The sequence below is a fragment of the Cannabis sativa genome, chromosome 6, assembly GCF_029168945.1.
Source record: "Cannabis sativa cultivar Pink pepper isolate KNU-18-1 chromosome 6, ASM2916894v1, whole genome shotgun sequence".
NCBI classification, from domain to species: Eukaryota; Viridiplantae; Streptophyta; class Magnoliopsida; order Rosales; family Cannabaceae; genus Cannabis; species Cannabis sativa.
Genome location: NC_083606.1, coordinates 68,856,792 through 68,879,569, shown reverse-complemented (window position 1 = coordinate 68,879,569; position 22,778 = coordinate 68,856,792). Strand labels below are relative to the sequence as shown.

Genomic DNA, 22,778 nt, shown 5'->3' with positions numbered 1-22,778 from the left:
ATACAGAAACCCCCATTGATTGGAATTCGAGTAATCCTCTCAATATACCCAATTTTAATCTAGATTACGATTTGGTTTGTAAGATTATGTCTATGATGAAGCAGAGTAAGAATTGGCGAATCTCGAATCTGGTGAAGAACAACAACAACAACAACAACCCCGGACGACCTTTCTGGTTGTTTGATTGGCACGATGACTTTTGTTGCTGTTCGTGGTTTCCACCTGAACAAGGTAACTACACAATGGAAGATGTTACAATGGCGTATATTATTGGAGTGAGTTGTTCGCCAATGCTTGCCCCTAGAGATGTTGATGATTGGCAGCCGTTTTCTGGTGATATAAACTCAAAAGAAAGAGTTACCAAACGAAGCTTTTATGGTGGGTATGAAGTAAGGACTTTTGAGGTTCGCAAGAAGATTTGTCCTCAGAATCAGAAGCAGAAACAGGTGACAAAGAAATTGAAGAGGAAAAGGAAAGGTACAGAGATTGTTGAAGAAGAAGAAGAAGAAGAAGAAGAAGAAGAAGAGTTTAGGGTGATCGATTGGACTTACTATCATATGGTTTTGATGGGATATCATCAGCATGAGAGATCACAGGCACTGAGGTCAATTGCTCTCAATAATATTAATCTTTATCCTTAATTATATGTACTCTCTACTACCTAGCATTTTGTTTTGGACTTTCAGAATTTCATTATATATTAATATGCATTTGAAGTTTTGAACTTTATTTGAGTTTCAATATAAATATTTAGAGGAAAATATGGTTCACTTTTGTCTATAGTACAACTGATTTTTGATCTTATTTTTAGGTTTAGATGTAAATTATTTGAATAGAATGCCTCTAATAACTACAAGGGTAAATACTATTATGGATCCTGTGTTTTGCAAAAATTATCGAGTGGACTTTGTGTTTTGCAAAAGTTACTAATTGTACCCTCTGTTTTGTTAAATGACAAAATGAACCTTGTATTTTCTAAAATAGTACAAATAGGATCTGAACTAATTTTTGTCAAAATAAAATTTAATAATAATCCAAACTAAATGTGTTATGATAAATCTATTTATATTTTCTTTATTTGTTCGTGTTATAAATTATCTTTAAGTTGGTTATATTAAAAAAAAAATTGTCGAAAATTAAACTTAAGGTCCTATTTTTTACCATTTTGAAAAATATAAGATCCATTTTGTCATTTAATAAAACAAAAAGTTCAATATATAATTTTTGCAAAACACAATATCCAAAATAGTATTTTCCCTAATACAATATATTGTTATGGCAAAATCAAGAACACATCAAAAACACTTTTTTGTTATGCATAAAAGTGATGCTTTTACCATAATCACACGCCCTAAAAGAACATTTTATAAGATCTTTTTCTTTTCTTTTCTTTTTTTTTTGCTTAATCCCATTTGGTCAACAGACTCAAACCATTGTTTGAAAACAGAAGAGTTTTACAATTTCAGGCAGGCTTTGAATCTCATCATATGAGCAAAAAAGAATGAAAGAAACATATATAATAACACAGCTTATATATTTCATTAAAATGAGGCAAAAAACAACCTCAAAACCGCATAAAAGAAGACAACGTGGAGGGCCAGGCCAAGAAGACTAGTACAACTTTCACTACTAAAGTTGTTAGCAAACTAAACATAATTTCACAGTAAAAATGAATGGCTCTATGGCCAATCTAACTTAACTACACAAATCAACATGCTTACAAAAGAGGTGCCCTGCTGTTTTTCCACCCAAATGATCTTCGTTTCGAGAGAGGAGACATAAAACTAAGCCCAGACATCTCCTTCAAGGCTCGTCCTTGGTCTACAAACCTGATCAACTGTGCCACAATTGTAGCACTCTTCTTAATGTGGTTCATATCCTTTGTGTCGTTCCATAGGCGGTCAGCCAGCTGCCTCCTTCGACGCTTTGAGTCCAATGCAATGCCCCATTCTTGGAATAGTCTTTTCCTCTCTTCTTCTGAAAACCGTTTCTGCATCTTCTTGCTAAGCACCTCTCTCTCTCGACGAAGAGCTTTCATACTGTTTACAAGTAAAGCATATTAAATTGAAGTTAGTTATCATGTCTACATATTCAGCATTGTCTTTAAGGGAGTGAGGGAGTGAACCTTTCGGCCAGTGTGGGAGTTCGACTATCTTCTAAAGAATGATTTCCGCCAGAATATGTTTCCTTTAGGAAAGATAGTCTTCTGAGTTCCACCTCCATGTAAATCGAATCTGAGGGTTCACCTTTGAAGAGCAAGACGAAATAGGTTCTATGAACTAATGACACATGACAAGTTTGCCAAAGTTCCAGGATCATCCTCTGTAGTCTCTCGAATTCTAGAGGCCAATGAGATGAGTCTTCTGTTTCCATAATTGGGTCTACTCCAATGTCTTTCATATTCTTTTCATACTTCTCAGCTATAGAACCTGTACCTTGTCCCTGTCGCGGAAAAGAAGAACAATTAATGGAAAATTTGCAGCCAAGAGAGAGCTTAGTGAAGTGAAATGATTATGAGATTGCATGATAATCAGCACATGTGATTTCTACAAAATAATGGAAGATTTGATGATGCCAATCTTACCTGACCATGGACAAGTTTGGCCATTTCCTTCAATCCAGTGACAAAAGTTTGGAGGCTTGTGACATCCTCATCTCCATTGCTTATACCCTGTGCATCCACAGAGACACTTCCAAATGATGATTGAGAATCATTTCTTGACAACCTTGTATTTTTAGAATCAAAACTTAAATGTGAAATCTTCTGTCCAAAATTCTCTGGTCTGCCAGGAAAGCCTTTTTCAAATCCACTAGGTGGGGTTCTATTCGTTTTATCAGGAGAGGATAAGCCAGTCATCAGATTAGCTCTACAACTCCGGCTTTTAGTTAAACTAAAGCTTCTATAGTTTGGCACATCAGATGTAAAGCCATTCTGCATCAGATCCAGTTCTCTATCTCTGTTAATTGAATTTGACATCACTTCTTGACCATTTACATCGATATTCCCAGCCGATCTTCCTTCATTTCCATCACTTGCTGAGGCAAGGGATTCGGAACTCTTGTGCCTACTTGATTCTTCCATCTCGATACACTGAACTTCCTTGCAGTAGTCATCTTGACTATGACTAGAATTAGATTGAACAAACTTCTTTCTAATTGAAAGTTGTGAAGAGGCATCATCAGATAGGTAATGATCATTAGTGTCATCCTCAGGATCCTCAAGATTGCTCTCGCTGTCTCCATCATCATAACGAGGATTGTTGTACCTCCTAACACGATTTGAACTGGGATCAACCACATTTGACGATTCTGATAGTGAACCTTCTTCATCTTCCCATTCATTTGTTGCTTGTAGTTTAGGATGAACATCTTTCTTCTGAAAGAGAAGAAGAAAACAAGAATTAGAGATGAAGAGTATTTACAGTATGTTAGTTAAAATAAGCAAAATGGTAAGAACTTGTTGTACTTGGTTAGAATTCCGTTCATCTCCAACCATCTGTAGTAAATCCTTTACACGTGATTGTGCCAAATCACGTTGCTTCGTTAGCTCTCTGATTTCCTTATCCATCTGCATTTACAAATGTATACACAAATCTATTTTCAGAAATAAGATAATACTAGATACTTCCATCAGCACGAGACCAGAGACGAAATGATCACCTTTTCAATCTGAAGATCCTTCTTTCTAAGTAACGCTACATAATCACAAGCCGAAGAAGGAGGAGGTCCAGGAGTTCTTAACTCACTCTCCAATCTAGCTAGCTCTTTCTGTAAATGCTTAACCAAGGCCTTGTCAGACATGACTACATTGACTTGTGCTTTTGTAGTCACTTCTTTTGCACAACAAGCAAACAAAAGAGTATTCCTAGTTTGCTCGACATGGCTTCTGGCAGGACTCAATGTACAAATGATGGCAGTTCTAGCATTGCCACCCAAAGACGGCTGCAATATGCGAGTTAGCTTAGAATCTCTGTAATTGATATGCCCTTGTCTTCCCTTACTGCACAAATTAACATCATAACATTTATGAGGCTAGAAACTTATTATGTTACTTAGTTTGTAAAAGGAGACCACAATAGTTTATGGGAAAAGGTTTCAACCTTAGTTTGCGAATAACAGTTGAAAGAGTTAGTAAACTACGATTGATATGGCAACCCTCTTTCAATCTTGTCCCCGCAGACAATGCCTGAGATGCTCGTTCACTTCCCGCCAAATCAACAAAACTCTGAAAAAACAAAAAACCAATGTCAAGAATTCATTCTCACTAACTTAAGTTTTTGTAGAAGCAATCTAATTTATCAACCGCGAAACAAAAGATCCAGAAAAAAAATAATACCACACTAGCAGCCAGAGTAGTTGACTTGTCTTTGCCTAAGAATTCACGAGCAGAACTTTCAATTCCCTGAAAGAACAATTGTCGAAAGAAGAACCATAACTAAACTATAAATAACCACATTTGTAGATGGATGATTTTACAGAAGAGAAGATAGTTGCAGGTATACCAATCTAATAATTTGGTGTGATCTAGAGCTTTTCTCATTCAATAAGGTCTCTCCTATCTGCCTTTGAGCTGCAACAATAAAATCAGTTACTTAAAATAGCTAAAGGACAACATAATATTATGAAAGGAAAGATTTGTGAAATCTTTACCTTCACAAATCGAAAGAAGCTCCTTTAAATGGCTCCAATCCCTCAGAATTTCCTCTGTGAGTTTCTCCACAATAGTCCCCCTCTGATGACAAGCAAAAAAAATTGTTAGAGCTATGTATATACAGATATCAAGTGAAACTCCAAATGAGAATATAATCATACTCACTTCTGGATCATCGAGCAGTCTGAGCGGAGTATTATCCGTGCTTAGAAGATCTCTAACAGCTTCATTGTAAATTTCGATTGCTGAGAACTTCACCACAAAAGCTCTTTCTTCATGCTGTAATAATATACATAACAAAATCACTCATTAGATATTAACACCATTAGAAAAAGAAGTATGAACTAAGAGTTATGGAAATCCATTAATTAGTGAGTTCTTATTATTACCCTATGTATGTAGTCAAATATTTCTGCTACTGTATACTCAGTCACACCATTCATAGTATACGTTTTCCCACTACTTGTTTGTCCATAAGCAAAAATACTTGCTGAAAAAAGAAGTAAAATAAATGCATCTTCATAAGTCATTGTACAGTTGGATTAAAGAATCATAAAGAAACAGTGGAGATACCAATATTTGCACTTACAATTGATACCATTGACAACTGAAAGAGCAATTTCTTTTGCTCCTTCTTCATACACCTCCCTTGTAGAGCAGTCACCTCGAAATACTCTGTCTATAAACGAAAAAAAAAGTAAGCATTCTGTCCATATTTAGGTGCATTTATCTTGAATGAAATTTGGAAATTGAGTCAATAAAGAAACTGTAAAAATGTTTAAATTGGATTAAGAACTAGCTGGCACAAAACGTACTAGCTTGATCAGATTTAAACAAAGGTGACCCTTTGAGACAAAGAACATTTACATACCGAAGGAATATGCATTTGGAAATGTTGACCCCTCTCGCAGGGTATTTCGGTATAGGACAGTGGTGTCATTGATGCATTCCCAGTCTGCTACCTCATTTGATGCAATCTCCTTCTCATTCAAAGGCCTCAACCTCACCAAAACAAGAATCTTCTCCTCGCGCCCACTTGCTCCTTGCATTTTCTCCCACTTCATAAGCTCTTCTCCCCCAATTGCTCCCATTATCGCTAATTAACCCTTCACTGTGTGTTAACAAGAACTCTAATTATCAATTTAATCAAATTAAGAACTTCTCAAAGATGAAAAGATGAAAAGACAAGTACTACTCACAGTCACTCTTGTTTTCCAAAAGTGCAAGATGGTTGAAACCTTAAGAAAAGGTAGAAATTCTAATTTCCAAAAGGAATCAAGCACTTCACTACCAGATCATCTGCAACAACAAGTCAATCATTGTAATTAGGCAACCACACCAGAAAAAAAAAACATAAAAGAACACTAAACTAATTAAGGGTCAAATCAGCAACAACAAGCTAACCACGTCTTTAATCCAACAACCTAAAGATAATCATGAGCATAATTCAACTAACATTAAAAAAATAAAATATATATTAAACTAAAATCAATTTAAACATGGCTATATTACGATTTAAAACACTTGAGCACCTTGCTTATTCTTTGAATCCAAGCTAGAATAGCATGTAATTGAAAACAATTTTTCTCTTTCTTTCTTTCTTTCCTTCTTTAGTTTTTTGCTTCAACTGTTACCAAAATGCAAATGACAAAACTGAAAACTTTCCTTAGTGCCAACCGACTATGCTTGAAGACGAAGTAACAGAGTGTCATATTATTTTCAGTGGCCAATGCAATTTTGGAGCTTTTTACAGAAAAAAAATGGTCCCAACTCACCAGACCATCGCTTTCAACTTGACACCTTTCTTACTTTCTCCCATACACACACAAACCCACATAAATTATCTATCTACATTTTACTAAAGCTAAGAAACAAGATGTAGAAACACATAGAAACCTCACAAAAATAAAAATGTTACCTTTAATTTCTTTTGTCACTTTCACAAAACCGTTAAACAAAACACATAAATCCTTGAGGGAATGTAGCTTAATTCCCTGAATCTACTGCTGAAGATGCTGTGGTTTCTGAAACCTTTTACAGATTTACTAACAAAAACCCTTCTTTTGTCTTCTTAATTCTTCTTCTTCTTCACCTCTATTCCTCTGCAACATACCCAAAATGAAGAAAATCCAAAGCTTTATATAGAGATTGATCCCAGCTTCTGTAATTAATACAAACCCGATTCTCAAGCATTTTAACGTTGATACTGAAACGAAAATGAACAAGAAAAAAAAAAACGATTCCCCAACGGCTCTAATTACTTAAAAAACTCAGATTTTGTATTAAAATCTCTGTTTGAGTAGCAAAATTTCACCAATGCACCTTCCATTACTACTCAATTCTACTTAATCTGAAATCAATGAGTAACGGTTACTTAATATCCTTGTACCAAACTTCCCTAGAAAGCCAGATGAGGAAAATGCATAATCGGAAAAAGGGTATTATTTCTCTGATTAACGAAGCAAACTAGCTTATACAAGCTGGAAGACTCACCAAAAAGAAGAAGAAGAATCGTGAAAATGTCACTTCCCTATAAATAGCTATAAAGCTCCAAAATTTCCGAAGCCGAAATTGTTTAATTAGCAAAAAGATAATATTTTTTTATCTTAAAAAAAAATAAAAGAAAAAAACAGTTCTTTACGCGTCCGAATAAAGTAAGAAAGACCCAAACACAGAGAAGAAGAAGAAAACTGAGGAAGAAGAAAAATTGTATACAACAGTGAAAAACGGCGTCGTTTCACCTACCCTACCCACGATCTCCAAAAACACGTCAACCGTTGCTTCTACCTGAAAACCTCTCTCTCTCTCTCTACTTTCTCTCTCTAAACTATACGTGGGATTGGACCAAAAGGGTCCTGCAAATCTGGTTGGAGCGTCAACGTCGTTGAAGTTTCTCTAGCTCCGGTGCTAAGAAGAACATTACGAAATTACCATTTTACCCTTTCCTTCGGTTTGTTAAACCGGGGTTATTGTATCACGTGCAAAAGGGCAAAAGAGGAAAAGAATAAAATATAGGCGAGGAGGTTGAGCTTGAGCTTTGGATTGGGCCACGTGGCACGTGGGAGATACTGATGCTTATGTCGTTACGTTCGAGAATTTTAACCGTTGGATCGGGTTGGACCACCGTTCGATCGAGAAGAAAGAAGATCCGACGGTTGATATTGCAGAGGCTCTCGGGTCAACTGTCGGATTTTTACCATGGACTGCGGTCGATTTAATAAATTCATATGTGTGTTTTTTTTTATTTTATTTATTTAATGTTATAATAAATTTCATGTGAAATAACACTAAATAATCTTACTTTGGCAGAGAAAAAAGAAGCAACGAATCTGTCTTTTTCTTCCTTTTTCCTAATATGGATTAGAATATAATACAACTTAATTAATTAATTATTTTGTACCTTCAAGATTAGAGAACAAAATTTATTATTAAACTTGGAGATTCATCATGTTTAAAATTGGAAATTAACACAAAATTGGTATCTTTTAATTAACAATGTAGAATAAAATATAGTTTATCATGATTTTATTTTATTTTATTTTATTTTTAAATTTCTAATGCATATATATATCATGATTGTGTGATAATTATATGAATAAGATTTGATTCATTGATTGTACATAAAATGTTGAAATTTTAGTTTTATTTATTTGAATAAAAATAACATAAACTTTAGGTTTTTTTAAAATAAATAAATAAATAATAATAACCTACAATAACTTAGTATTGAGTATTGATATGAATGAATGAAATCATTGTACTCTAAAAAAATTAAATTTATGCATAATGACATACATTTATAGGGGTACTATTATGTTTTCTTTTATATTAGTGAATACTTATTTATTTTCACTTTTATATGATAGTGTATATAATAATTATAGTAAGCATTTCTTCAATTTTTTTTTAAAAAAATATTGAATAATTTATAATATTTAATTTTACGTGTACTTATTTTTATTTATACGCGTACAATTAATTATTTTAAACACTAGTTTAGTATCTTAAATTATTTTATTTAAAAAAAAATTAGTAAAAAGAGGTTATATAACTTTAATATAAGTTGTCTTATAAAAAATGAGTTGTAATTTCTCAAAATATCTAAAAAAAAAAAATCAATAAAAGTAAAAGTGGCACTTAGAGAGATATAGAGAAGAAGGTAAAATTTGAGAGAAATCATCATCAAGGTGGTGGGGTGTCATCATCAATGACCTTTAGCTCCTACAATAAACTTTGTTTGATTTCAATAAAACAGAATAAAATACAAACTTTTTTAATTTATTTTTCAATATTATTCATATGAAATTTTGTAAGTGTAATAACAATAATGTTCCTTTTCTTGTGCTAGATCACAAATGCAAAGCTACCACCGCACCTAAAAATTAAAATTAAAGGTGATGAGTTAGGACTTTTGTTTTTGTGCATGGCAGCCTTAGATTTTTGGTTATCTACATTTAGACCCCACAAAATCATGTCTACACTTTAGCTTTTAGGGTTTGAAGAATTATTATTATTAGTATAAAGCAATGTTTTAAAAGCATTCTTATTAGCTACTTGTAGTATCCAACACCACCATAATATAATATTTTACAAATAAGCATTGTTATTGGGCACCAGTAGTACTTAGTAATTTCTAAGCGTGTCGCCTTACGATTGGTTAACGATACTTCCTAAAAATTATTATATTAAATTATATGAGACTCAATACTTAGTTGAAGTGCTAGGCACCAATGGCACCTTCTAACATTTCTCTTTACAAATACTTAGTAACTTATCATAATAATTATTAAATTAAAATAAATTGGCTTGATTTAATTCTACCAATAAGAATATGTCTAGAATACCAACATGAGGTAACACTTTAAGAATAATTAATAGTTATTTATTGAGATACGTGGAATCTAACACTTAAATACACTAATATAATAATATGGCACTTTATGCTAATGGTAACATGCATTTCTTTTTGTGAGCTAAATTTTGTTAGGAGGATTTGTTGTTTTTTGTTGGTTTGGTGCTTGGGTCACTAGGTACTGATGATTATGTTACTTGGAATTATAATATAAATGGTGAGTATTTTGTTTAAAGTGAGTATCAAGTGGCGATCAAGAAGAGAGAGGTGGAGGAGGATATGGATAGGATGGAACAGTGGTGGAGACGGGAATAGGGTTTGAAGGTCCCGTTGAAGATCAAACATTTTCTTTGGCGTTTTTGTCATGGGTGGTTGCCAACTTCTAAGGTGCTACCAAAAGTGGAATGAGGGAGGTGGTGGGGTGTTGTAATGTGGTTGGCGGAAGGAAGATGAAGATTGGTACCATGTTATTTAGGGTTGTGTTCAGGTCAATTTTTTTTGGAAAAGTTGCAGGTTTTGGGAAGGTGGTTCGAAAATGTGGTGATGAAGACCTTATTTTTTTTTAAGCTGCATTGAAAGGCTGATGCCAAAAGATAAGTTTGATTTCTTTATTGTCTTAGCTTGGAAGGTTATGTGAAACTGTCTTACATAAATCTTTTGTGCTTTTTGTGGATCGGGATTTGGATTAGGTATCTGATTATTTGCTTTAGTTTTGGGATACGAAACAATGTGGACGTCTGAATGAGGTTAGGCCAAAATGTAAATGGCAACCTCCAGTGGTGGGTGATTTGATGATTAATGTCGATGTTGCGATTTATGAGGTTGTCAAGTATTGTAGTACATGTGGGGTGGTTCGATATCATTTGGGAGAGATTATTGCAGCACAAATGTATATTTTTTTAATAGGTCATTTTCCCTTATTGTTGTTGAATTATTAGCTATAAAATATGTGATTGAGTTGAGTGGTCTATCTGGCGGGTTCAAAATGACAAGGTTCACACTAATAAGCTAGATAATGTTAAACATTGCATTGATTCTATTCGTATCTCTTATGTAGCATCATGCTTCTCTTTTCTCTCCTCCTGAGGCCTTTAGAGATCTAGCATCCCCCTCCCCAGGAGTGGCTTAAACTGAACTGTGATGTTAAAGTGGGTTTGGAAAGCATGTGTACTGCAGTGGTAGTAAGAAACCATCTTGGAACGGATTTGTTAGAATTTTTGAATGCTCTATGTGGGGAAGCGGTTGCATGCTTGGCGTTGGAAGTAGCTTCGGATATTATATGCAAGTTTATTTTGGTAGAGAGCGACTCGAGAGTAGCCATCAATGCGCTTAATGGGAAGGAGACTCATTAGGCGCTTCAGAACTATGTCTCTTTTTATAATAGACTATCTCCTTTGTGTGCTAGTTGTATTTTCTCTAGTATTAGTAGGACCTGTAATTTTATAGCCCATAATGTGACGAAATAGGCCTTTACCCACTAGCGGTTTGGATGTATCCCATTTTCTTCCATTCCGACAAATCTTTTCTGTAATGACCGTGAGATCTATTGATATCTATATATACACGCTTTTTATTCAAAAAAAAAAAAAAAAGAGTTGGGTGGTCTATTATCTATAAAGCGTTGTATGATTTTTTCTGATTGTAGTTTGGTTGTGGCAATGTTGGATAAGTTGCCTAAGCTCCATGGGAGATGAGATCTACTGGTTGTGGATGTACGACTGATAATGGAGAATAATTATTGTGAGTGTGTTTTTTCAGTCACGTTTGTAAATAAAGTGGCGTATTTTATAATTAAGAATATTTTGTATTGTAAAACTTTTAGTTTATAAAATGAAGGTATTTTTCCAATAGTAATTGCCTCTGTTATGATGGATGATTTGCCTCTCTGTCATAATTTTTTGCAATGTACTATAAAAAAAAAACATCTTTTTAATTTTTAATACTCCTTAATTAATATTTTTTTTTTGAGTGTAGCGTAATAGTATTTTACAATCATTTAATAGTTTAATAGTTTCAAGATCCTAAATTCGAACCCATGACCTTTCCTTTTTTCCCTTCCCTCCATCACCACTAATTATACTCCTTAATTAATAGGTTACCCGTCAACATATCAATTATGCTTACGTGGCATAATTGTGACCAAAAAAAATAAAGAGCCAAAACTACACATTATCACATCGCACTTGTCACATAACAAAAGTACTAATAATTAATTCTTCCATGCGTGTGTATAAAAGATGAGTCTATTTTTATAATTTTGGAGTCATGGATGCAACAACAATTTTTGTAATTATTTAAGAAAAAACAAATTAATAATAATAAGATATATATATATATATTTTTTTTTATATAATATCATAGTTTTATGCATTTTCATTGACCATTCTAGTAGTATAGAAGTTTTTAATTTTTATTTGTTGAGGACTATTTTTTTTTTTTTTTTGAAAAGGATTGAGGCTAAATATTTTAATTGTCAATATTTTTCTTTTTATGTCACAATTGTAATTTTTAATATTAGTGACAAATAATTAATCTATCTTACTTAATTAGAAGGCTATAATTTCTAAATCTAGTGTTTTTTTTAATATATATGTTGAGTACTTTTTTTTTAAAAGAAAAAAACAACAATCATGTTTACTAGATATTGTATTACTAAGATGAACTTCAATAATTATACTAATTTAATGTGGATTTTACACTAATTTAGTGTAGAATCTTCTACTTTTTGTACAATAATTTAATAATTGGCACTAAATATTCAATTAAATAAATATATTTTACTTAAAGTATTTTATATTATTTAAGTTAATTACCTAGAATAACAAATTTATGATATAACTATATCATAATTCACGACTGCTAGTAAAAATTTAAATTCTTAAAATAACTTAGTAAAATAAAATATTTATTAATTCAACTAAACAGACTTAGTAGTGAATAAATTAATCGGCTCTTTTGTCCAAACCCACATGCCACCCCCAAGACCACTGGATTTCCCTCTTTTAATGATGTTACTAATTGTTTTCGAGTCAAACATGGCTTGGAGTTTAGGAATATCCCAATCCCCGTTATTCAGGAGTAACTTCGCAACTTTATTCACCCCTTCAGGTCTGGGGTCATGGGCTTCGGATAGAAATCCTTTCCATGTAAAAATCAAGGATCAGTCTAGATATTGGTATCTTTCCCATCAGAAATAAATTTACAAGCACCTTTCTTTAGGATTTCTTTAGATTTCACCACATTCCTCCATAACCAAGAGTCTGAACTCTTATAAGAACCCTCCAAGAAAGGTTTCCATTTAAGATACTTAGCTCTTAACACTTTACAACACAACGATTGCTCATCATTGAGAAGGGCCCATCCCCACTTCGCAAGCAAAGCCTAATTCATTTCCAGGGTCTTACGGAACCCAAGGCGACCCCTAGACTTCGGAAGGCATAAACGATCTCACACCTTCAAGTAGATACCTCAGTTTCCTTGCTCACAACCCCACCAGAAATCTCTGATCATACCATCAATTTTGGAGGCTACTTTTTTTGAAAGCTTAGTAGTTTGCATAGTGTAGACCGGCATAGCGAGCCCAACTGACTTGATCAACGTAGCACGACCTGCTTTTGATAGAGCTTTTAATTTCTAACCATGAAGCTTCGAGACAAGGCTCTCAAGAATGAAATTAAAATCAACATCTTTTTGCTTGGATATAAACAACGGGAGTCTCAGGTAATTACTGTTTGTAGTGGCCATGTTAAGCCCAAGCTCCTGCACGATACATCTTTTCATACCCTCACTAGTGTTATTACTGAAGAAAATAGAGGTTTTAAGCTTATTAACACGTTGCCCAGACCAATCACATAATTTCTCAAGGCACTGCCAAAAGTCTTTGGCCTCTGCAATAGTCGCCTTGTCCACAAGGATAAGGTCATTTGCAAAGAAGAGATGAGAGAGCATTGGTCCATCTATACTCAAGTTGATACATCTAATAGAACCAGAATCGATGGCCTTCTCTAGAATACGCGAGAGGATATCTACGACCCAAATAAAGAGATACGGAAATAAGGGATCACCCTATCTCAACCCACACTCAAGAACTAAGTTGCTCATCTTACCACCATTGAGGTGAACATCAAACGAAGTAGTCAAAATACGCTGGCGAATCCAATTGCAAAACTTTTAGGGACCTTAAAACTGTTGAGCACATGGTTAATGAATTGTCAGCTGAGTTTATCATAAGCTTTCACCAGGTCAATCTTAATAGCAAACAAATTCTCTTTACCTTTTTTAAGCTTAAAAGAGTGAATGATTTCTAGGACCATCACATTATTATCAATAAAAAATTCATATTGAAAATTTTATAAAATGTAAAATCTCTTATTGTTACTTCTACAAAAAAAAAGACTTTTTGATTCGGTTTTAAGTGACACGTAAAGAATTTATTTTCATTGGTATAATCGACGCTATAGGCATCATAGACGCAAATAATAATATTTTTTTACTTTGATTATGAAATGACGCGCATTGATTAAAAAAAAGTTTTGTCGAAGTAAAAACACCAGTAACTGAAGCAAAAAAAAATTTAAAAATCTGGTAATTAAAAGCAGATTGATACCACACGATTTTTTCAGTTTCACTAAACAAATCTCATATCTCAAATTTACAATATTAGATGACATAATTAAATTTTAGCACATGTATGCTGGTGTACACAATGACAATTCACTTTGACACTTAACGTACCCAAGGGGACGAAAGGAGTACAGAGCAAAATGATTTTGTAGATTGGAGAGTTCATCCCTAATTATTTCAGTCTAAGGGGTTGATCGTGCCAAACTTCAAAGTTCAGAAAATTTGGTTGCAAATTATGCTAAAAAAATTAATTATTACAATGTATAATATATTAATGACATTATGTAGTTAAGTATATATAATGTGTATTAAATGCTCGTTTGGTAAGTCGTATAAGGGTCGTATATAAATAATAAATAACACTATGTTTGGATAAAAAAATGTATTGTATTAATTATTACGACCAAATTTTTTAATATAATGTAAGTTGTATTATTTAATACATAATAAATGGTCGGGGTCAACCCCAATCTCTTACCCAAATCCAGGGACCTGACTCGGACCAGACACAGACCCAGATCAAACCCAAACCCAACTTGGACCCTAATCCAAACCTGGACCCAAACCCAGACCGGACTCGAACTCGAACCCAGATCCGGACCCGAGACTGGACCTAGATCTGAACCCCAAACCTGGACCCGAAGCCAAGACTCAGACTCGGGACCTAGACCTCGGACCCAGACCCAGGACTCGGACCGGATCGAGACCCAATTCGAGTCCCAAACCACGGACCCGAACGTAGACCCTGGATGCCGGATGTCGAACGCAGATCCGGACCCATACCCGGACCCGACCCGTAATCAGTGTTGCGGTTGAGTTTATTGAAAACATATTATAACTTTACATAACTTATTAATACAATATAATACAATACGGTGTACCAAACGAGACCTAAATACACAAAACAATACATCAAAGTAACTAACATAGTTATATTGAATCACAATTTTCATTTTTATTAAATACATATAGCAATACATGTCAACAATCATGATCATTAATTTGATACGTGCATATCTTGAGTAGAAAACACATAAGTTACTAATAGAGTTTAGTAGGTTTTAATTAATGAAGAATTAATAACCATATAATTATTTTTTTCATGGGATGAAATTTGGACCTTAATTAATTTATTAAATATCTTCTACTTACAATAGGGGCAATCCTTTTAATTAATTAATAGTAGAAAAACAAGATTTTTGTCTTGGCATGAGAGTTGATAGATGATAGTTGGTTCCCATAACCATAACAATTGGTTAGCCAATATTTGAGTTTTGTCCCCACTCAAACTTAGTTGGTGGCATGATCTAAGGGAAAATTAAAAATGTTTAAAAAGAACAATGATTATGAGACTTTAAGGAATCAACAAACAAATGTGAAAACATATTTGGCTTTGAACATTTGCATGCCTATTCCTCAATTATTACTATGAGTTTTGGACCCATATCTCTATTCTCTATGGCTTCAATTTAATCTTATTTTTGGCTAAACAAACGCATTTACATTTGTACTATAATAATTTTATGTATTGCTATTTAGTCTAACAACATTTACAACACTATGAGGGGATACTTTACAATTAGTTAATAAAAGTATAACACTCCATAATAATGTTAATAATAACTATTGGTGTTCTTTAGTAATTTACTATTATAAAAAGTGAGTTTGAAAAATTTATTATAGTCTAGTAAAAAAAATAAGAGTTGTCAAAATGTAATTATGTCTAATATATGAATTTAAAGCTAATTATAAATTTATAATAGTAATAGTATTTCACCGAGGAGATCTAACAATTTAAATACAAATTGATCATGTTGGAAAAAATTGAAAATAACATATCTTAAAATGATTATTATTTTGTTTAAATTAAACACATTTTTCTTTAATAATCAAGGGTTATAATTGTAGATCTCTGCCTTTTAGTTTAGTTTAATTTTTTTTTTCATAATTGTGTGTTGGACTTATTTAATACTACTAGTAAATTTTTTAAAAAAATTAAATATTGTGACAATTTTTTCTTATGCACATAGTAAAATTATTTGAATAATATTTTTGATAATTTAAATTGTCTAGATTTTTTTTTAAAAAAATTACAAATAATTTTAAAAAACTATAACGTAAATAATTATGAAATAAAAAAAATTAAAAATATTCTAAATGTTTATCCAAAATGCTAAATCAAGTAGAGAGTAATTATTATTATTATTATTATTATTTTGTTTGTTAGCCTTAAAGTTTTCACAATACTATATTATTTCTCTATTAATTAAAACAAAAGAAGAAATGTTCATACTAAGAGAGTTTTGCTACATCACTATATGGTATGTCACATTAGAGAGTACTTTGTTTTTATTTAATTTCTTATTTTTTTTATCTATATATATATATATTTTAAATCTCTTTTAGTGACACAATACAGACAGATGGCACCTTTGGCAATGGACCTAAAATGTTTAATATAAACTCTTAAATTAAATAAAACAAATAATGGGATCCCTTACGTACATTTCCCACTCTTCAAGCAAGGATTTTCTTTTTTCTTTTTAAACAACAAATTTTAAATAATTAATAATCCAATAAGGTCATAATTAACTACATCTTGACCACTAATTATAATGGCCTATATGTACGAAACTAGACAAAGATTGAAGAGTAGTGATTATGGCTTAAGCATCTTTATTAATAACCACTAAATAAATTGATTCAAACTTTCCAATATATCTTTTAAAAAGAAAAAATCTAATAAGTCAAACAAAAAGTTGCAATTAAAAAGAAATCACTCACTCACTCTTCAACCACTCAATTCATAGCTATGCCGACCCAACCATTGTATAAATTAGACATATATATAATTATAATTATAATAAACCATTAATTATTATGTTATATTACAATTTGTATGAAATATAATTTTTTTAATATCCAAAATAGTTTAAAAACTTATTACATTAGATATACTATTATTTTAACTTTATTGACTTTGATAAAAAAAAATTATATTTTAATTAGTTTATAATGTTTGAGTATTTGGATATTAAAAACATTATAATTTTTTTTAACAAATAAAAAAAATTATAGGTAACTCAATGTATAATTATGATATGTTATTTTTGTTTGATTTTGACATTCATAGGTCAATGTGTAATATATATATATATATACATATATATATAAATCAACTCAAAAAAATGTATAATTTTTTTTAAACATAAACTGAAAAACAATATTATGAAGACAGTTAAATAAATCAGTTTTTAATAAAGTATTCTCAATGGACATTGTGTGTTCACTGCTTATTTCTTAATCCTCAAAATTAGAATTTGAGAGATTGTCACTAGGCAAAAATAAACTTGCACGGAGTCGGGGATGATTTTTATATAGAAATTGGAGTAAGTCATGGTCGATATGGTGTTTGCCTTCTCAAAAATTATCAGGGTTTATCTACGAAAAATGAGAGACGAGAAAAATAAGAATCGGATGGAGGAAGAGATGAAAAATAGACTTTACATACCGACCATGTCAGATTAAGGACAAAAAGAGGGTTTCACTCAAAATTGGAATTTCCAAACCCAGAAGTTCAAAACTTCGAAAGGTATTTGGTAATCTTTAAAATTTCATAAATGAGTGGAAATTAATGATTTCAGGTCAAAATCAATACGTAGTCAGAGAATTAGAAGTTATAGTTAAATATTGGTTAAAGTTTTAAACCCTAGAACTATCTATTCTACAATCAGTCAAGAACAGTTCGAGAGCAGATAAAGTTCATGGCAAGAAATCCAAAAAATAATACATACATTCATTTTCAATCGTCTAAAGCAAAGAGATAAGTGACTTACTCGTTGTTTGTAGCTTTCTCGATCTACTCGGAGGATAGCGTCAATGGATTTCTCAGCAAACCTCTTCAAAGATTTGAGAGAAGATTTGGATGAAAACTTTTTCTCTTATTTTCTAAGAGTAAAAATGGTTGAAAAAGGTTCTCACTAAGTACTAAACCCCTTTTATAGGCACCTAAAACAGGAAAATAATTCATTAAAAATTTGAAATTTGGAGTTTCTCCCTAAAAGTGTACGCTCAAGTACTAATTGCAAAGGACATAAGTCACGCATGCTCAACTCCTCAACCGTCAGTGCATAATTCGAGGAACAATTCAAGAGGAATTTAATGTTCAAACACCGAAAAAGACTCTCAATCAAAGTCATGTCGGATCAATCTCAACAGTCAAGACACGCACCACCCATCCGAACAAGATTCCTAGTCGAATGAAGTCCACGTGCAACCAAGAAGGTCCCGCGCAGACTTGGAAGACAAATGTTACCCTATTTTTTGCACTATGACGTGGCATCTAGCTGGATGACACATGTCTTACACTTTCCAACCTGGGCGGATAGTTACACTCCTAGTAGCCCCCAAGGATTGATACAAAGGTCCATGCTATGCTATCCATATATAACACATGATGTCTAGGCAGAGTCATCAAGGGACATCCGACCAAGCTTGATCGTGTGATCAACTTGCATACGCCGCCAGGAAATATGAGTTGGAAATTTTAGAGATGAACATTGTTATTTCCAAGCTTACATGTCACGAAGATAATCTCTACATTTGTGGGATAAATTCAAAGAATGAAGGCAATAAGCTTAGATTTCCCAATCTCTTCATTGTAGTTATAGAAATAAATTAGTTTCCTATTTTATTTGTTATAGATTAAAGTAAACCATTCTTCATGTAATGAGTCCCTATAAATAGTGGTTTAATCTCACTATTCAGGGACACGAAATTGATTTAGAAAAAACACTCAATAGAGAAATAACGATCTAAGAGAGAATTACTCAGAGATCTATTGTAAGAGCTTTAGAGAGAGAATACTTTGTTATTTGTCTCATAAGTCAATACAACTAAAAGGGCAATAGGCTATTACCATTATCACGGAACCGAACCTCTAAAAATTCTGGTGCTCTCTTTATATACTGTTTTTACTTTTCATTATTTATTTTATCTAATTATTTTATTTAGACTCACTGTCGTTGGCTAGAAGTGAAGTTAACAATATCAATCATCTTCAAACTCATTCAATGGAATACAAAACTTTGTGAAAAACAACAACATTGAAGACATGATGAAGAATTTGCAACCTGCGGAGGTAAAAAAAATCCTCAATAACATATTATATTTGCAATATTTTTGAGAAGTCCAATATGCAAGTCAGACGAGCCCATCATTAATGGATCCAATAATAGTGGGCCCAATAAGACAGACAAACGGACTCACTAAGCCTTGAAATAGACAAACAAGTGAGCCTATGGGCCATAAGTCGGATCACCCCGCAACCGGGTCCGAGTTTGGCCAGTCAGCCAAATGGGTGGATATTGTAAAGGTAAAAATTTGCTCAATATTTGCGACATTTTTGAGAAGTCCAATATGCAAGTCAGATGAGCCCATCAATAATGGATCCAATAATATTTGGCCCAATAAGGCAATCAGACGGACTCACTAGGCCTTGAAATAGACAAACGAGTGAGCCTATGGGCCATAAGACGGATCACCCCGCAACCGGGTCCAAGTCCGGCCAGTCAAACAGGTGGAACCAAGTAGATATTAAACCAGTCAAAAAGACAGTTACCATTCCCGTAAAATGAGAGAAGGAACCAAATTGAACGAGTCTAATAGGTGACGTGGATGGAAGGCAATGGTACCGAGGGAACACCATAAAAGAAACCATACGACAGAGGCAAGGCATCGAACATTCGATACTCACACTCACTGACTCAAGCAGACAGTCGCCATTTCTAAACTTTTCTTTTAAGCCTCACCACTGTAGTTGTTCCTTTAGTCCGTTTGTCCGCTTGTCCACTCATCTGTCCGGTTACCATTTGCATTTTATTTATTTTTTGTTATTGTTATTTTTTACTACAATCGTACTGATTTGAGCGTCGGAATCCTTTTGGCTGACATCTCACTGGTGCTCCCAATTGAACTTTTGTCTCTCTCTTTGTTCTTGACAGGTTGCTGATGCCCAAATTCTATAATTGTAGATTTCACCATCTACATTTATACTTATTAATTAAAATTATATTTAATTAATGTATTATAAGAAAATGTTGTTTTCAATTTATCCCAAATACACTATAGTTTGGCTCAGTCCTCTACTATATTTAATATTGACTAATTAGGATTTTTGCCCCCTGAACCTTGACATGTACCAAATCATGTCCCCTGAACTTTTAATGTCATTGAAAATGCCCCCTGAACTATTGAGATTGCTGAATTTAAGGACTTTTGTCTAATTTTATTCAATTTTACTATTTCAATGATTGTTTATGTACTAAACCATGTTCCCCAGTCTTTGATATCTATCAAATCATACCCTTCGAACTTTGACATGCACTAAATTATGTCCCCTGAACTTTCATCTATGTTAGACTTTTTTACTAAAATTAGAAAAAAAATCTTTAAATCCAACAATCTCAATAGTTCAGGGGGCATTTTCAATGACCTTAAAAATTCAAGGGCATAATTTGGTACATGTCAAAGTTTAGGGGCCAAAAATCTTAATTAGCCTTTAATATTTATCAATAAATACGTGCCGAAGGTTTTGCTAATTGACATGTAATATCACAAGCATGCTTTGTTTTATCTTTTTTATATATTTTTTTTATTTTCATGATCAATATCAAAACATGAATTTTATTGTGATTATCGATAAAATAATTAAGTTCTAAAACCAAATGATGGCAATGAAGAATCACCACAGTAATTTTCTTTTTCCTTCATTTTAATATAAATCTTTTTTTTTTTTTATCTTAATTGGATAAGAATATTTGTTGCTTTGAAGCCAAGATATGAGGAAAAGATGATTATAGTTGTTAATATATAGTATTAAAAAAGAAAAGAAAAGGGTATAACAACTAACAACCATATATAGTCTATTAATAAATAATAAATAATTTAAAGGTAACTGTCAGAGAATTCTTTATCTGAATAATGATCAAGACCACCAACGAAGCTTTGTGCCTTTACTTTCACATCTCAAAAGTGGTTAGGATTAAATATATATTACTTTTCTTAATAATATTGTTTAAGACTAATGATATTTTTGACACATTATTTACACATTTAAGTAAAAAATTAAATAATGTAAAAATGTGTATATAGTTTGAATGTTAAGTATCATAGATATGTGGGCTTGATAGAAGCCACCCAATAATCAAGAGAAAATTACATTCTATACTTTTTTATATTGTCCTCTTTTATTTTTATTCTTTTTTTTTAAAGTCTATCATTTTTATCTCTTTTTTTTTAAAAAATTGTACTAATTTTGCTCCTATCACTTCTAGATACTCTCTATGTGACTCTTTTATATCAGAGTATTTTGGGTACAATACATATAAAAAGAGTTATGTTTTAATTAAATATAAAATTAGAGGTAAATTTGATTAATTGATTAATAAAAGTGGTATTTTTTAACTTACCCCAATAATCAATGACTATGCATTGTATTAGGGTTGTATGTAGGTATTTGGTATAATAGATAGGAGTGTTTGCGGTGCGGGTGGTGCAGTTTTTGATTATTTTTTTAAACCAATCTACACATGTGGTTTTTTCAATTTTTCAAACCGCACCCGCACCGCGAAACTAAAAAAATATCATATATTTTTTTCAATAAAATTATCAATAATTAAAATTAAATACAAATCATTATGTAAAACATATGTATAATTTAAATGTGTCTATAATTATAATTATGGGCGGATCCATATAGAGGCCAGACGAATTAGTCACCCCTTAAAAAAATTGGAAAAAAATTTGTTTCAATAGTATTATATATTATTTAAAATGGAATGAATTCACTAAGAATTCATTTGGTATGTCGTATTACATCGTATTGTATTGTATAGTATTATATTGAATTGTATTTTATCCAATATTTTTATGTAAATATATATGTGGTATTGATTTTTATAGGCACTTAAATATTATAATATTTTAGTATAATTAAATTAAAGTTTAACATAGTATTATATAAAAATATGATATATAATCTAATTCAACATAATATAATACAATACAATACGATCTAATACAACGTATTAAACGAACCCTAAATGAAGGAATTATATCTGGAAATATATATGTAGAGATATATAATAATAATAATAATAATAATAATAATAATAATAAAGTGAATTGTCAATAGATGGAGAAATGAAGGAGCATTGTCCCTTTCAAAACTATAATCAACAACAAAATAAATGAATGAATAATGTGACATCAATTGATGACCATTTCCAAACCACACATAAATCATATAAGCTAGAGGGAAGTAGTTGAATATTCTTTTCAAAAGAGACTATCGCAATAATGATGATGTTTATTTAGCTTAGACTTAATGCATGTTAATTTAGATTGATCAATTAGAGAAATAAAAATGCAAATAATTATTGTTAGAAGATGTCATATTCTAGTAATCAAGTATCATATATTTTTAGTTTAATAATTATTATAAAAAATCGCTAACCATTATAAGTATCTACCGATAATAATAATCCTCACTTAATAAGATAAAAAAAATATAAACGTCTATGTGTGATTATCTCACATTGTTCATGTGAAGGGCTCGTCCTAAACTTCTTTTTTTGAATAGAAGAAATCTTA

General features: G+C 32.0%; 1 protein-coding gene across 1 annotated transcript; it reads right to left on the bottom strand.

Moving 5' to 3' along the window:
- Nucleotides 1-1,515: 1,515 nt before the first annotated feature.
- On the bottom strand, nucleotides 1,516-7,562 carry LOC115725150 (kinesin-like protein KIN-7E). The gene is given in 16 exon segments (XM_061117777.1): nucleotides 1,516-1,807; nucleotides 1,810-2,039; nucleotides 2,126-2,442; nucleotides 2,585-3,376; nucleotides 3,467-3,568; nucleotides 3,661-4,000; nucleotides 4,101-4,225; nucleotides 4,337-4,402; nucleotides 4,503-4,570; nucleotides 4,651-4,732; nucleotides 4,817-4,930; nucleotides 5,041-5,141; nucleotides 5,241-5,330; nucleotides 5,523-5,762; nucleotides 5,851-5,950; nucleotides 6,570-7,562. Coding segments are annotated over 14 exon segments (2,670 nt in total). The 5' UTR covers nucleotides 5,743-5,762; nucleotides 5,851-5,950; nucleotides 6,570-7,562; the 3' UTR covers nucleotides 1,516-1,784.
- Nucleotides 7,563-22,778: the final 15,216 nt, after the last annotated feature.